The 17,972-nt window shown below is 38.8% G+C and overlaps 1 protein-coding gene across 7 annotated transcripts in view; it reads right to left on the minus strand.

Annotated features, from left to right (window-relative positions):
* ABL2 (c-abl oncogene 2, non-receptor tyrosine kinase) overlaps window positions 1-17,972 on the minus strand; it is a 189,413-nt gene that overhangs the window by 9,499 nt on the left and 161,942 nt on the right. For all 7 annotated transcript variants that reach the window (XM_006887724.1, XM_006887722.1, XM_006887723.1 and 4 more), the window contains 6 exons: window positions 16,970-17,140; window positions 8,849-9,144; window positions 7,075-7,347; window positions 5,884-5,968; window positions 3,947-4,124; window positions 3,003-3,187 (listed from right to left, as the gene is read on the minus strand). In XM_006887724.1, coding sequence (XP_006887786.1) covers window positions 3,003-3,187; window positions 3,947-4,124; window positions 5,884-5,968; window positions 7,075-7,347; window positions 8,849-9,144; window positions 16,970-17,140 — 1,188 coding nt within the window. The remainder of the gene's footprint in view (window positions 1-3,002; window positions 3,188-3,946; window positions 4,125-5,883; window positions 5,969-7,074; window positions 7,348-8,848; window positions 9,145-16,969; window positions 17,141-17,972) is intronic.

Consider the following 17,972-nt stretch of genomic DNA (forward strand, 5'->3'; position numbering starts at 1 on the left):
CATCTACAGAGATTTTGGAATTCCATTCATTCATTGTTGCCCTTTTCTCCAAACCCACTCATCCCCACCCCCACCCCCAGTTCACTCCTCTCCCTGAAAAGCAAAAGAAAAACTTCTTCATTGGTACACAATCACCGCCCCCACCCCGCACATCCCCACTCCCTGTTAAGATACTCTTATAAAAGACTTGGCCTTCTAAGATACCTGCCACAGGGAATCTTACAGCGATAGCCTCAAGATCATGTTCGTAATTTCCCCTGTTTTCATTTAGAGTTCTTCTATTATGATGAGGGACAATAAGCTATAAGTACAGAAGAGGTTTGGGCAAATTAAATTATAACTTAGAACTGTGTTTTACCTACTTCATGAGTTGTATAGTGAGGAACAAGATAAAAATAGATGCTTTTGAAATCAGGTAACATCTACAACAGAAATATGAATTTGTCTGATTTTCCTCCCTTAATCTATCTACTGACTGACGTAAAAATAAGTTAAGGCATAAGAAATACGGACCATAACATCTCTATTTTATAAAATGATGATATCAATAGATTTTAAAAACTTTTAAATAGAGTAATTCCTGTCATGACCAGATAAACTTTGTTGAATACCACATTTAAAAACTGTCCTGTGACCAAATGTCTTCTATTTTTTATTTTTTTTTTAACTCTTTCCCATCTATTTCCTTCTTTCTCAGGCTGAAGAGTTTCAGTGGGCTTCCACTCAGTAGCTGAGTGAGTGTCTGGAAAACCTTAAGCTAGCACAGAGAAGAAGCTAAGAGAAAAGGCCTTAGAAAGACCTAAGAGAATGATGAAGAAAAAGAACCCTGGGGATAATGAACATCTAGTAAATCCACATCTAATCCAACACCCCCTCTCTACTTAAAGCTCTTTAAGCTAATAAATTCTCTTCGTTGTTGTTGTTGTTGTATTGTATTGTGGAGTTGGAACTGAACCACAGTTGACCCTCTAGCAGGTTTTCAGAGATAGTAAATTGCATGGGAGGACAGTGCTCATCTTTCTCCCATAGAGCAGCTAGTGGGTTCAAACCGTGCACCTTTGTGTAGGCAATACAATTCCCAACCACTAAGCCACCAGAAAAAAGATCTTTAAACCTATACAATTTTGTTTAGTTTTTGGAATGTGACATATACTGGTTCAAAACTCAAACTATTGTCTTGCCTTTATTAGTTCAAAGTTAAAAAAGCCACAAAAGTAACAACCAAAATATGCATATGCTAATCTGGTTGAGGTGAAAGCAACATCATTGCTTTTGTTCTCTTTCCCCCTACTATTTCTCTCCACACCCACATTCTTTTCAGGCTTAGCTTCAAACACTGGTGTTGTGTGATGCAAAGGTACATTTTTCCCCTTTTATAGTAGTTCAGATAATGAAACACAAAGTTCACACCTATACTATTGGTTGTTCTTGTAGCTAGGTGCCTGACTTATAGTGACCCTATGTACAACAGGTAAGAAACCCTACTCAATCTGTGCCATCCACACAATCTCTGCTATGTGTAAAATATTTTTGCAGACTCTCCACTTGTTTGAGTATGATGTCTTTTTCCAAGAACTAGTCCCTCCTGACAACATGCCCAGTATGTGAGATGAAGTTTCACGATTCTTGCCTCGAAGGAGCACCCTGACTGCACTTGTTCCAAGACAGGTTTGCTTGTTCTTTTGGCAGTCCACAGGGTAGTCAATATACTTAGCCATCATCACAATTTAAAGTATAATATTAAAACTTCAAACTCATTCTTTTAATAGAGTATTTGAGGATTTTTTAAAGAAGTCACAGGAAGTAAATGATCATAAATATTAATGTGAAATTAGATTTAGGACTGCTGACCAACTGCTCATCTTATTGCTGACCACTGTTTCTCAGAAAGGAGCCCTGGAGGTACAACATTAAGCACTTGGCACTTGCTGAAAAATTACCAGATTGAACCCACCCAACAGCTCCGAAGGAGAGAGATCTCACAATTTGCTTCTGTAAAGATTACAGTTAAAAAAAAATCTATGGGGCAGTTCCACTGTAACATGGGGTCACCATAAGTTGGAATTGACTTGACTGTACCCAACAACAACAACAACAACATTTCTCAGGAGATAACATCACTTTGTAAAGCTCTGCTGCCTTTCTACTTTATTGACTACTTTTATTACCACCAATGTTAATTTTTTAAATTATAATTATTTCTTGATTGGGCCACAATGCAAATTTTCACATTTTTCCAGCCCACTAAGCTTTTCCTAAGTTATGTTGCTTTTCAGAGCAGCAAATGCAAGTTCACTTAACAAGGAACAATTTTAGATGAAACTTCATCATGCCTATTTTGAGAAAGAAATCTATTTTATGTGAACGTGTTCTAAAAAGAAATAACAATAAAATATAACGTGGAAAATAGGGAGCTTTACCAAGAGGCACATTAGAACTCTGCAGCAACAGGAACTAGACTTTCTGAAAGCAGCAACAGTTTCAAATATATTTCTGTGCTAAGTGCCAGCATAATGCCTGACAGATATTGTCATTAAATGTCATCAAGTCAAGTCTGACTCATGAGGACTTCACATAACCAAGTTAGAATTTCATCACAGGGTTTTCCAGACTGTAACCCAAAGGCCGCACCTCTCTGGCAGTTTCTCAGGAGAAAGATATACAATATCTCCGTGGAGGGTCAGCTTTGAATCAGTTTGGACATTGATGAATTTTTCTTTGCAGCTGCTGAGTGCTAAGTTTTTCTCCTACTGACCTACAAGTCAGGGTACAGCATTGAACTGCCAACCTTTCTATTAACAGTCAAGCACTTAACTGTTTGCACCTTGCTCAGATGATAGTAAGTATTTAATATATGCTCCCCAAATAACTGAAGAATGAGGAAGAGGAAGGCAGAAGACACTGACTATCTTTTCAGAACAAATAAAGAAGAAGGTCTAAAGAACTGAAGGCATTAAGAAAATAAAATGACATAGTCAGGGAAAAGTCCCTGGCAACCTTACCCCAGACATCAGATTTGATAGAGAAGGTATTGTAGGCAAGACTCTCTGGGGCGGTCCACTTAATGGGAAATTTGGCTCCAGCATGAGCAGTATAGGTGTCTCCAGTCATCAATCTACTTAAGCCAAAGTCAGCCACTTTCACCACATGATTTTCGCCCACTAAGCAGTTACGAGCTGCAAGATCTCTGTGGGGAAGAAGGAAGAAAATCCTAACATGGTTCTATTTAGATGGTGTGGAAAATGGCTGTGAATGTGTTAGTTTAGGTTCTTTGTGCTAAAAACAGAGTTAGTAAGTAAGTGCTGACATATATGACAACTGCTAACATGGTAGAAATATATATCATTAACTCTTAGTGAGCCTCGCTGGCTTAATGGCAAGGAGTTGTGCTACTAATCCAAAGGCATGTATTTCGAATACATCAGCTGCTCTACAAGAGAGATGGGCAATCTCCTTTTGTGCTTTTTTCAGCCTCTGAAAATCCACTGAAGGATCAGCTTTGAGTCAGTTCCAACTCAAAAGTACATAACAGTAATTATATATCACTCAAAAGTCATAAAGAGGCAGTTTTGTAATGTTAGAATAACAGAGGCATCGTAAAATAGATTCTCGATCATATATATTCTGGGAAAGGCTTTGGAAGTGAGTTACGGATGTTTTTCTACAAGACTTTAAGTTCTTTACCTAAACAGAGCTGTTTTAAAACTAAAGTGACTAGACAGAACAAAAAGATTTTGGATATAGTGCTAGCCAAATTAAAGGAGCAGTTTATCTACTTGAAGAACAGCAAAATCTCTGCATTTTAATCAAAGCACAGTAGGTTTATAAGTTGAAAATTACTTTCCTGAATCATCTGAAATTTTCTGGGAAAGTTCTCCTAGATAATTCCCATCATCTGCTCAGTTGGCATCATTGTTAGTCATCAGCAATAGTCAAGTTTACACACCTATGGATGAAATTCTTCTTTTCTAAGTATTCCATCGCAGAAGATATCTGAGTGGCCATGTAAAGCAGTACAACCGCGGTCACTTCTTCCCGATTGCATTCTCGCAGATAATCAAGCAAGTTCCCGTATGGCATGTACTCAGTCACAATGTAGAAGGGTGGTTCCAAAGTACACACACCTAATAGGTCAAGAACAAATTAGTATATATTCTAATGTCATTTTATACCTTTTAAAGTCTAGTTTACCAGTGATTTTTCTTCTTCTTGCCACTACATTCTCTGAAATGACTTTTAATAAAAATTAAGAAGTTGATTGATAAAGGAGTTAGTTCCTGCTTCCACTATGTGCCATCAAGTCGAGTATGACTCACAGTGACCCTATGACTAGCAGACCTGAACCCTGTCCTATCCTGTGCCATCCTCATCATTTATATTCAAGCCCAGTGCTGCAGACACTGTCAATTAATCTCTTTGAAGGTCTTCCTCTCTTTTGTCATACATCTCCCTCCAAGAACTAGCTTCTTCTAGCAACACAAGCAAAGTATGAGGGACAAAGCTTTGTCATCTTTGCTTCTATTACAGCTCTAGAAATTCACAGGCATTTACCTGATTTTCTCTTTAAGGAGAAGCAGCATAGTTTAAGATCCCAAAAGTTCTAGGATAACAGAAATTCCTAGAGTTCTATATAGTCATGATTTCTCTCCTTCACCACATGCTTGTTTGTCTAATAATGGCAACTGTATAGGTGCCAAAACCTGAGAGTAAGTGTGTAAACCTAGTCTATGAGGATATTTTGCAAAAAAAATTTTGTTTCTCTAGACAATGACTTCACTGACATATATAACATTCTTGTGCAAAGAACCATTAAAGGCCTATTCTAAAAGTTTCCTTGGAGTGCTTCTGAAAATGGTCTGAATCTGTTTAGTCATGGCTAAAGCAGCAAAAGCAGAATAGACTTGAATTTTCAAATTTTGAGTAATGCACAAGGATAATCAGAATGGAAAAAATGACAGGCTGAAGCCTGCAATGTCAGACTCAGTAGCAGGACAGTGAGCCTTTCTAGGAGCCTGATGTGAGGAGATTAAATTACTGCCAGGATATGGAAAGTAACAAGCATTCAAAGCAGCACAGCTGGCCGCCAGCTTGAGCAGGGCACTGCTGTCTCCAACTCTGCTTGTCAAGTGATTTGGCCGCATGCAATGCACACACTGCCCTTCCTTTTCTAAGGAGGAGATTAAGTTTCTAGCAGGGCTTCAACCAATAATTTTTCCTGTTCTGCTTCATCAGCCATGACTAAAGCAGAACTGGTTCAACACACTGTTTCTCTGTGAACTGAGAAGCCAAGCTGTTAAAGCAAAGTACTGGAAGTCTGCACAAGGTAAACTGCTGGGAGCAGTCACAACTATTCAATTCTTCTCAGTGGTCCACTGATTAATGCCTCTTTCTTTGCAAACAAGAGGTTTCATGCTGACATTTTTTGGTTTGAGGTATCATTTTTTAAAATGCTTCTGAACTTTGAATCTGTTATTATGACCACAAATGAATGGGCAGTGTTTTTAGGGAGATCTTATGGCATGGCTCATAGGGAGTTGCAAGTGTAACCCAAAGGTCACATTTCTCTGGCAGTTCAAACCCACTAGCAGGTCTGAAGAAGAAAGTTATGTCTTCTCCTATGTGATTTATAGCCTGGAAATCCAATGGAAGATTCAGCTAGGAATCTGTTTCAATTTGATGGCAATGAGTTAGAGTTTGGGCAGTTTTTATATTAAAATCAAATCCAGGTCATTGTTCTTTGGGCACTGTGACAAGTATCTATTACAGTGAAATCACTCTTGGAGCTTCTACCATGATGATTTAAAAGCAGGATTTGATACTAAGGAATTAGGGGGAGGGATGCGCATCTCTGAGGAAATCTATGGTTCAAGCAAGTTTTCCTACCTAATAGTTGTACCAGATTAGGATGCTTGATTTCCTTCATTACTGCAGCTTCTTTCAAGAACTCTTCCACTTCCATAGTATCTTCCTGAAGAGAGGGAAGGAAGGAAAGAAAAAGAGGGGAAGGAAAATCCCCATCTTAATCATGAGTTTTCTCATTGCCCTGAAACACCAGCTATAAAAGTAAAAGAATATCTTTTTTACTACCTTAGCATATTGCTTCAAGAAAATTTATCACAAGCTACAGAGGTCTGAGAAGGTAAGTCATCAAAGAAAAATGTTCTTGAACTTATATAGTATTAGAACTCAACTAAAAAATTAGCAAGGTGAATAAAATTCAACAATCAGGTCCTATAACCAGCACAGACAATGTAGATTGGATGGCTCAGATTCCTGACAGTTCTTTTCCAGAGTTACCTTAACCTTTGAAGATATATATCTCTCTGATTAGACCACAGACTCCTTAAGGAGGAATGTGTGTTTGCAGGCCTTGCAGATGTCTCACACATGGAATACACTTAATAAAGGCTCGTTAAGCAGAAGTGGCTCATAGTTGAAAAGAACTGCTTACAAAAATGCCCAAGTAACTGAGGCTTTGGTAGAATTTTTAGAGAAGGAAAATTACTGACACTACCTGATATTTGATACCACGATACTTAAAAGATAAATATTAAGAAAAAGACGTCTGTGGATATTAAGAACAAATGATCTAATTGCATGCAGACGGGGGCAAAAGGCAAAAAACTGAAGAATGGAACAAGAAAGGGTGTGTCTGTGCTTCAACAATGCAGGTAGAATTCTGTCCAGCAGGGGTCATTCTCAGCAAGCAAAACTGACGTACTCACATAACACATTACACTCTAACATGTTCATTATTTGCATAAAGATAGAGTACTTCGCATTTTTAACTTAGAATTTGCTTCTGCCTTCTTACAAAGATCCACTTCAAGAGACTTCAGAGATAAATCTCTTATTTATAAGTGGTTTCCCTGCACTGCAGTGAATAATCTGTCCCTGCATTGTCAGCAATGACAATAGGATTAACTCATCATAGTTTGCTGATAGGCCTGGTGCCAGTGGGTGGAAACTCTTCCAAAGTTAAAGATGGGCGTATTTATACTTCCAAGTAATTCAATACACACACAGAAAGAGAGAGAGATGGATGCTTAAAAATGTCAATCCTTTGCAACCTACCTTCAATGTTTTCACAGCAACAGTGAGGCTGTATTTCTTCCAGACGCCAACATAAACCTCCCCATACTGACCACCCCCAAGTTTGTGCTTCATGGTAATATCTGTTCGTTCCATTTCCCACTTGTCGTGTATGGGGGAAACACCATAGACCGTGGGCTTATTACATTTCGGTGCTGGGTAGTGTAATGTTGTCACCAGTCCATCCGCTACTGTAGAGTGATGGTGAACAAGCTCTGCCAAAGTGCTGAAACGGCTTTCAGCAGTCACATAAACCTGGTAAGAAAAGCAGGACAAAAGCGAAACAAGTTGCTATTAACAAATATTTTTTGTTAAGTGTCTTCTACTATACACAGGTTCTCATTTCTGTTGGGCATATAACTAAAAGTGGAGCTGCAAGGTCTCTCTTACATTAATATTTGATTCTATTTAGTACAGTTAAGAAACAATGTACATACACTGTATATGGGGGTACAAAAAAAGAATAATTCGTTTATTTTCTACTTTGTACTAGCCACAATGTTTTACAGAAATAATAGCATTTAATCCTCACAAGCTCAAGTAAGTAGAAATTCATTATAATCAGGACAATTACGTTTTATGTAAAAATAACAAAGTTAATAAGTGGGATGTTAAAAAGCAAACTAGTTCTGCTTGTTCCAAAACCTGTGTTTTTGTCCATTATAGAGGGTAGGGAATGAAGGAACTGGTCCATCTAAATCCACTGTTTAATATAACAACTGACATAAATCCAGTTTATAGAGAATAACAGTTCCATTATAATGTAGTTAATCTTCTCAACATATAAATTGCTAAATGACTGGTTGATCTATTTACATTAACATACTTAACACTAGTCTTAGAAGCCTACATTCCTATTTTGTGAGCTTCTTGATAAAAATTATTCTAATTTGTAGAGATAAAAGATTTTTTAAAGATAGAACATTAATTTATCAATTCTACACAACAACAAAGGTGGGTGATTTTAATCTGCGGCCCTCAGGCCAGCCAGGTTCAAATTGTTTTCCTGCCAAACATTCTGGTACAGCACTGGTCTGTGCATTGCTGTACAGAGGTAACTCGTGGCTGCTGTGATGCGGAACACTGGGACACTAATGTGCCAAATGTGGTAATGGTTACCCATAGTGGACAGTGTTGGCTGGAGCTTCCTGACTAAAACAAGCCTGGAAGCAGGAGTGGCATCCACTTCCGAAATGGCTTGCCTCCGGAAACTCTATGTATGAACTGTGCTCAGGCTTTTCGTTCATAGGGTTGCTATGAGTCATCTACGACTCGACAGCACTTAACAACAACAACACAACAAATTGTATATATATGTATATTGAATTTGATTAAAACCACATATATAGTGGCAAGAAAGCTGCACTGCAATCCCAGAGGTATGTGGTTCAAATTCCACAAGATGCGCTGCTGGAAAAGGAGGGGCAATCTCTGATCTCAGATCTGATTTGACGGTACATGCACAAAAAATAATAAAATTTAAAAAACAAAAAACAAAACCACATATAATAGGTTTGGTTTATAGTATTTTTCCACATGTAGTAGGTTTGGTTTATAGTCTTTTTATCTCCATTTTTTAACTTCAAATAAAAACTTGCTAAAATGAGATTTTTCATTTCTATTAGCATAGTCTTCTGAAAAGAGATGGTCTCTAACATGCTGCCAAAGAGCCCAAATCCACAAGGTTAGAGCATATTCTATGCCAGAGGTTAACAGTTACTCTGAGTGCTGTGGAGCCCCTCCCTGAAGGTCTCACCTTGCCATCTGTGGTGGTATTGATCCTGTAGTGATACACTCGCCCCTCATACCTGAGCGAGATCGAGAGCTGCCCAGGGCTGCTTTCACTCTCTCGTACCAGAAAGCTGCCATTGATTAGACTACTGAGAAGGTACTCTGCTGCACTGCGCGACACAGGCCCATGGTACCAGGAATGCTTTTCCAGGCTATTCACCGGGGTGATGTAGTTGCTTGGCACCCAACCTTGTCCGTTCTTAGAACGAACTTCACTCCACTCACCATTCTGGTTGTAACCAAGGACTCGTAGCTTTTCACCTAGTTAGGAGGCCATCACAGAACAAAAGAAAAGATGGTTAAGACTATATTTCAAACAGAAGCAGTCAACCCTCAAATGTATAATGTGAAAAATATACTTTATTGAGAATGATTTGGAAAGATGTGAGAAGGCAGCTTAGTTAAAATTGGTAAAATATTTGTAGGCTGAATAAATGTAAAAATTGAAAACTATAAAAGCTAAAAGGAAAAACTATTTCATGATCAGATTGCTCTGCTACTGTCTGAAAAATGTACTTTCAAACAGAATTTTTTCTTTTCTTTTTAAATTATTAATAAAGCAAATTTCGCTTTCCTGATTGGTCTCTTTAACATGTAGTTTAAACTGTAAGAGCATAGTCACTGATGGTTTCCTGGCATTTATTAGAGATTTTCAGGGATATATATATTATTAGTCTACTCAACAAAAGGAAACTTGTATATATGGCAGGAAAGTGGTATACACAAACAGAAAAATTTATCAAGGAATGAATGTTATATGTGGCTTAATGCTAATGACAATGAAGGACCAGAGATAAAGCAAATGAAATAAAAGTTATTTCGAATGTTACTAGGCACCACTGAAACAAAAACATCAAAGTTTTTTAAAAAAAGAAAAAAAGCCAAATATCTAAATCATAGGCAATAGAGCTTTTAAACAATGTTTTGAGAGGCTGGGGTTTTGGCAATGAGGCCTAAACAAAGCACATTCTTTTCCAGAAGTCAAGTTTTAAAATAGCTGCACTTATCCCAATCCCCTCCAATTCTCTCACAAAGAATGAATCATTCTTATCCATTCCTCTAAAATTAGTTTGCGGCAAAGGAAGCAGATTCTGAAGCTGGAACCCAGGGCCCATATTACTCTATCATGCTATTAATGTCAACATCCTTGATTTCTCAAAGTTGTTGAACATAAAGTTTAAATTCCTTCAACATACATCTTGCCACTATATTTGTATGTAGCACAAATTAGAAACTGTGAAAAACGGGAAAGGTCAAACAGGCATCATTTTAAAAAACTGATAACAAAAAGCATCTGTTTAATGGTATAGGCCCCTGGTAACTAAAAAATGCAAGCTTTTCCATAATTTATACCAGCTTCCTCAGTATAAGAAAGGAGAAGGAACCCAAATTAATGAAAAAATACATCTAGCCTCACAGTTATGACATTAAAGGGTGTTGTTGTTGTTATGTGCCGTCGAGTCGCCTGTGACTCATAGCGACCCTATGTACAACAGCCCTAAACTCCACTCTGTCCTGTGCCAATCGCACTGTCTCTGACACTCCCATCCCAATTATCCCAGTCACTGAATCAATCCACCTCATAGAGGGCCTTCCTCTCCTGCGCCGTCCCTCCACCCTCCCAAGCATGATGTCCCTCTCCAAGGACCGGTCTCTCCCCACTACATGTCCAAAGTAAGTTAGATGGAGCCTCAGAATCCTTGCCTCCAAGGAGCCACCCGGTTTAACCCTCTCCAGGACAAATCTATTTGTTTTCCTAGCAGTCGATGGTATTCTCAGTACTCTTCTCCAGCACCACAGCTCAAAGGCATCAATTCTCCTTCTATCCTCCTTGGTCATTGTCCAACTCTCTGATGCATAACAGGTGATTGCGAAGACCATGGCCTGTATCAGACGCACCTTAGTCTCCAGAGAGACACCACTGCTCTTCAGCACTTTGGAGAGGTCCCTAACAGCAGACTTTCCCATGGCAATGCGCCTTTTAATTTCCTGGCTGCTGGTGCCAAGACTGTTGACTATGGAGCCAAGCAAACTAAAGCTGTGTACAATCTCAATCTCTTCACCATCCATCCTGACGCTGCCGATTGGTCCAGTGGTGAGAATCTTTGTCTTCTTGACATTGAGCCTCAATCCATATTGCAGGCTACAGTCCTTGACACTCTGCAGCAGGTGCTTCAGGTCCTCCTCAGTTTCAGCAAGCAGGGTTGTGTCATCCGCATAACGCAGATTGTTGATAAATCGTCCACCAATCCTGACCCCACATTTCTCCTCATAGAGCCTAGCCTCCCGGATAATCTGTTCTGCATATAGGTTGAAGAGGTATGGAGATAGGATGCATCCCTGGCGTATGCCCTTCCCAATTTTGAACCATGCAGTGTTCCCTTGCTCTGTTCTGACGACTGCCTCCTGGTCCAAGTATAAATTTCTCATTAGAACGATCAAGTGTTCAGGGATTCCCATTCTTTTCAGAGTCAGCCACAGTTTGTTATGATCTACACAGTCAAATGCCTTTGCATAGTCAATGAAGCACAGATAGACATTCCTCTGGTATTCCCTGCTTTCAGCCAAGATCCATCTAACATCAGCTACAATATCTCTAGTACCACGACCCCTTCTGAAACAGAGGAAAAATTAAAAACCATTACTCTAGCAGCCATAATATTTTGCAGTAACCTAGAGAAATTTTAACCATAAGATAACTTTGCTATTGCCTCCACTATCATTTGAATCCAGGCATTTATTAAGAAGAAACACAAGCTTCTACACACACATACACACATGTATGTATATACATATGTGTATAAATACACACAGGTGGTCGTGAATGTCTACAAGTTAGGGTATAAACACCCTTGGTTTTGTGTTTTCTTCTCTTTTTGGTGATTATATGGGGAATTTTATTCTCTCGAAGTCCTGTTGTTGTGGTTGTTATGTGCTGTCGAGTTAGAAATGACTCAGAGTTGATATTTCAGCCAGTTTTCAGAGGCTGAAAATCATATGGGAGAAGACTGCAGAGGAGCTCATAGATTTGAACCACCTGCTTTTGGGTTGGTAGCACAACTCCTTACACATTAGGCCATTAGAGCTCCTTTGGAAGTCTTGAGTACAAGGTATGAGCAGTATGCACATTGGCCTCTATAACCAAAGGAAGCATGGTGGGTGTTTTGGGTTTTTTTAAGATTCAAGCAAAATATCTTAAATGAAGGAATTAAACACTGTTATTTTAAAAATAATGTTTTGGTCTTTTAAAATAACAAAATAGCTTTAAAAAGATGTCTTTTTATATTGATGAGAGTCTGAATCAAAATGCTGGTATTACATAAGTTTTTAGAGAAATCTCAATTGATCACAGAGGAAGGGAATCTCACTCTTCAAACCTTAGTGGTTGCTGTAACTGGTAACTGATGTATCAACAGCTTTTCTATATTTTTTTAATTTTATTAATTTTAATGAACATTTACAGTCACAAAAGGACAAATACTTCATGTTGCCACGATTGTAGAAAGTGACTGAGATCAGGGTTGGGGTAAAACTGAGAAAAACTGGATCTATTATGTATACTGAATTGAAACAGATGAGGGAGAGAACAGTTTAAAAGTGATATATGATAGCATATTAACAGCTTTTCTTTATCAATGTTTCCTTGGTGAATGAGCTACCCTGGAAAATACTGACAAGGAAATTATACCTAGAAAAGAATGCTGTCAGTCATCACTTCACAAATTTTGCCACTAAAGTACTATTGTAGGTAAAAAAAGTACACTGTAGATCAAAAAAACGATCACACAGTGTAAGATTTCTTTGAGGTCCTTTGTATTATCCTAAAACTTCAGTAAATCTCTTGGGAAGAGACTGCTCATACTTTCCTGCACAGCAGCTGGTGGATTCAAACTGCGTGCCTTTGAGACTGCAGTGCAGCTTCTTACCAATAGGTCACCACTGCTGTTGAATATGATGAATAACGACCCTATGAAGAGCTGACCTTGAACTCTGTCCTATCCTGTGCCATTCTCATCATCTCTAATAGACCACAACTCACTGTTGAAGCTACTATGTCAATTCACCCTCAGGTCATCTTCTCCTATGCTGACCCTCCATCTTTCCAAGCATGATACACCTATATACATAACAGCACTGCTTGATCCTCAAAACTACTTCAAATTGTTAACTGAAATTGTCACCATGAAATATAATTCACTTTCTTACTGTGGCTTTGTTCACAAAAGTAAAGAACTGGAAACAACCCAAGTACCCATCAACAAATGAATGAATAGAGAAGCTGAGGTATATTCACACAATGGAATACTATGCTGCATTGAAAAACAAGGAACTCATGCAATATTATTCAAAATGGGTGACCCTGGAGGACAATATGCTTAGTGAAATATTTCAATCACAAAAGGACAAATACTGCATAGTGTCACTGTAGTAAAGCAGGACTGACATTGGGGTTGAAGGGAAACTAAGAGGGGATAAGTAATATATACTGCATTGAAACAGATGAGGAAGAGGACTATTTAGGATCTTGGCTGAAAACAGGGAATACCAGAGGAATGTCTTTCTGTGTTTCATTGACTATGCAAAGGCATTTGACTGTGTAGATCATAACAAACTGTGGCTGACTCTGAGAAGAATGGGAATCCCAGAACACTTGATCGTTCTAATGCGAAACTTATACTTGGACCAGGAGGCAGTCGTCAGAACAGAGCAAGGGAACACTGCATGGTTCAAAATTGGGAAGGGCGTACGCCAGGGATGCATCCTATCTCCATACCTTTTCAACTTATATGCAGAACAGATTATCCGGGAGGCTGGGCTCTATGTGGAGAAATGTGGGGTCAAGATTGGTGGACGATTTATCAACAACCTGCGTTATGCGGCTGACACAACCCTGCTTGCTGAAACTGAAGAGGACCTGAAGCGCCTGCTGCAGAGTGTCAAGGACTGTAGCCTACAATATGGATTGAGGCTCAATGTCAAGAAGACAAAGATTCTCACCACTGGACCAATTGGCAGCATCAGGATGGATGGTGAAGAGATTGAGATTGTACACAGCTTTAGTTTGCTTGGCTCCATAGTCAACAGTCTTGGCACCAGCAGCCGGGAAATCAAAAGGTGCATTGCCATGGGAAAGTCTGCTGTTAGGGACCTCTCGAAAGTACTGAAGAGCAATGGTGGCTCTCTGGAGACTAAGGTGCGTTTGATACAGGCTTTGGTCTTCCCAATCACTTGTTATGCATCAGAGAGTTGGACAATGACCAAGGAGGATAGAAGGAGAATTGATGCCTTTGAGCTGTGGTGCTGGAGAAGAGTATTGAGAATACCATGGACGGCTAGGAAAACAGATTTGTCCTGGAAAGGGTTAAACCGGGTGGCTCCTTGGAGGCAAGGATTCTGAGGCTCCGTCTAACATACTTTGGACATGTTGTGAGGAGAGACCGGTCCTTGGAGAGGGACATCATGCTTGGGAGGGTGGAGGGACAGCGCAGGAGAGGAAGCCTCTATGAGGTGGATTGATTCAGTGACTGGGATAATTGGGATGGGAGTGTCAGAGACGGTGTGATTGGCACAGGACAGAGCGGAGTTTAGGGCTGTTGTACATAGGGTCGCTATGAGTCGTAGGCGACTCGACGGCACATAACAACAACACCACATATGACAAGAGTCCAGAATGAAAATATGAAAATTGCACAGTGAAGTAGACTTGGGGTGGTGGTGGTGGTCGTGGTGAAGAAATTGTATAACAGTGGAAGTTTTTTTTTGTTTTATTTTACTTTTCAAAAAGAAAAGTGAACTGGGGGAAGGTTGGGCAGGGAGGAAAGTGTGCAACAATGAATGAACGGAAATCCAAAATCTCTGTCAACTTTCATTAAAATAAAAAAAAAGAAATAGAATTCACTTTTTCTCCTCTGACGGTGAAAACTCCTGGCACACGTATATATGCAATCAAATCCACTTTTGTGGCATATCTATACCTAAGTGTGAGCAATGTAGGGTTTTTTAGTGCGATTTTTAAATTATTGCTGGATTTTTTTTAGAAATGTAGTTTTAAGAATTTTTGCTTTTGATTCATCTAGCTAGATTAAAAAAAAAATCAGTGCATACAAAACTTTCATGTAAGTATAACATTGCTTGAATGGAGACCTGTCTTAATATCTTACATATTAAATATAAGAATATCTTAAATATCCACATTTCATATCTCACTCTGAACCTTAATAAAAAGCACCTGTTTGACAAATTGTATTTATTCTGAAATCTATTTGCTCCCTAGTAGGTGGCAATCAAAGGTTCAAATGGAAAGAATAAGCTTAGGGTGATTAATCCAATCCAGGTATACACTGGGGAGGTCCCCATATGCCTATTTCTTTCTCATGAAAGTTTCCCATTGTCCTCTTTATTTCTGAGTCTTTGCTCAAAAACCAAGCACAGATGACTCTATTTGTTTTTATTGTTTCCTCTTATTCTTAACATTGATATAAACTATGCATCTCATGGGAGTGTACTATGATAGTATTATTCCTTTAACTCACCCATATTAAACATGAATGATGAACATTTAAATTGCCCAAATCACTACTAAGGAACTCTGGTGGTATAGTGCGTTATGTGTCAGGCTATTAAAAAAAAAGGGCCAGTAGTTGGAATCCACCAGCCATTCCTTGAGGAAAAAAAACAGGCCATCTCCTCCCATAAAGCTGTATAGCCTTAGAAACCTGAGAGAGGGTTATTATGTGTCAGATTTGTCTTGAAGGCAGATAGTTTGGGTTTTGTTTGGTGTTTTGTTCTTTTTTAGGTCACTGATACATGAAGCTAGACAATAACAGGAGAAGAAACATGCACCAGAATGTGAATCACTACTTTCTTCACATACAAAGTTTTGCTTCAAAAAAGAAAATGTCAGTTGAATTAAATAGAAACATAGTGCTTAATGACATAGGTTACATTCTAGATTGCTGTTAAATGCCGCTGAGCCGAGTACAACCATATGAATGCAACCATATGAACAACAGATCTGAATCCTGTCCTATCCGGTGTCATCCTATCATCTCCAAAATATTTGAGGCCACTGCCTACAAAATCTTTTCCCCCCCCTTTCTTTTTTTAATTGAGATTTTAATGATAGTTTATAAAGAACTTGGATTCCATTCACTCATTGTTGCACTTTTTCTCCCTGCCTCCCCCTCAGTTTGCTTTTTTCAGTGAAAGAAAAGTTCTTTCACTGTTATACAGTTGTCCCCGCCAGACCACTTTACTATGCAGCTCTTACTCTGGACTTTTGTCATGCCATTATATATTCCTTTTCTATAGTTCTCTCCCTCATCTGTTTCAATGCCATGTACATTATTTATCCCCTCTTTTCTTATTTTCCCCTCAACCCCCATGTCAGTCCTGTTCTCTAACAGTGGCATTATGTGCATTTGTCTTTTTGTGACTGAGATATTTCACTCAGTATAATGTCCTCCATGGTCACCTATTTTATATAATATTTCATGAATTCTTTGTTTTTCAGTGATGCATAATACACCATTGTGTGAATATACCACAGCTTCTCTATCCATTCATTTGTTGATGGGCACTTGGGTTGTTTCCAACTCTTTGCTACTGTGAACAAAGCAGCAATAAACATGGGTGTGTAGCCTACAAACTTAAAACTCTGCAAACTGGCTACAAACAATTCTCTGAAAAGCAGACAATCCAGTAATGGCACTTTCCAGTAGTATTAATATATGACAACAAGATTTTTCTTAGCCATAGTTCAACTAGAACATACAGTAAGCCTTATTTGTATAGTAGATGAATGTGGGTATACTATATATAAACACAGAATTCTGAGAATGAGTAAAGGTTATATATGTATTGTGTGTGGTTTTTTAAAGGGATTTTATCTCACTTTAACTATCAAGTCTATAATGTAGGCAAATTGGTATTACCTTATACATTTGGAAAATAAGACAATGAACCAAAGTGTCAGGGCCAAAATCAACTAGTAATTTTAAGGGCAGAACTCAGAACAGACAGACCCTCTACTTCTTGACCATTAATGAAAATGGAAATGTGAAAAGATGTCACATAGCATCCTCACCTTTAGTAATGCTAAGTGTATTATCACCACTTGCTACAAAATCATAAAGTGCAACAAAGAGATTAGGGTCACTCTCAGTGGCTCCAAGCAAGTTCTCCTTTGAACTCCACCTGATGGCTTCATTCAGGGCCTGAGCTTCAACATCACAACCATAGGGACGGTGCAAGGCTTCTGAAAGATACAAAAGGGAAACAAAGTCACAGTATGTCCGACACATGAGTTACTCACTTGAATTCAATAGACAAAATTGTAGTTGCTGACATTCACTGAGAACATAAGGCTGGAACAAAAGGAGTGTATCTGTGTAATCATGAATGTGCAAATAGGTTATATCATCTAACCATTTTCCAACATATGAGCTACTGACACCTTAAGCAAGAGAAAGCCATCTACAACGATAGAAATGAAACAAGACAGAGAAAGAACATCAAATGAGAGTTTAGCCCAGATTTATATATATTAAAAATTGGAAAGCAGTGAATAGTGAAAGCATAATTTTCTTTCCTCTTCCACCCACCCCCCAGTTTGAGAGAGAATTCTCATCCAGAAATGACTGTTATTGTTGTTATGTGCCATCGAGTTGCCTATGACTCATAGCAACCCTATGTATAATAACTCTGAACCCTGTCCTATCCTGAGCCAATCTTACTGACTAGGACACTGACTCCCTCATTGCCAGTTACTGTTTAATCCTTTTCATCCAGGATCTTACTCTCTGAGCTAACTCTCCACCCTTACTAGCAATGATGTCCTTCTCCAAGGATTGGTCACTCCTTGCAATATGTCCAAAATACGTGAGATGGAGTTTCAAAATCCTTGGCTCCAAGGAGCCACTTGGTTTGTTCTCTTGGTGCTCCATAGCATATTCTTCTCTAGTACCACAACTCAAAGGCATCAATTCTTCTGTCATCCTTAGTTATTGTCCAGCGCTCTGATGCACAGCAAGTCACTGCAAAGACCATGGCCTGGAGCAGGTGCTCTTCAGTCTCTGGACTGACATATT

The sequence above is a fragment of the Elephantulus edwardii genome, unplaced genomic scaffold (genome assembly GCF_000299155.1).
Source record: "Elephantulus edwardii isolate Elephantulus edwardi_28Jun2011 unplaced genomic scaffold, EleEdw1.0 scaffold00061, whole genome shotgun sequence".
NCBI lineage: Eukaryota > Metazoa > Chordata > Mammalia > Macroscelidea > Macroscelididae > Elephantulus > Elephantulus edwardii.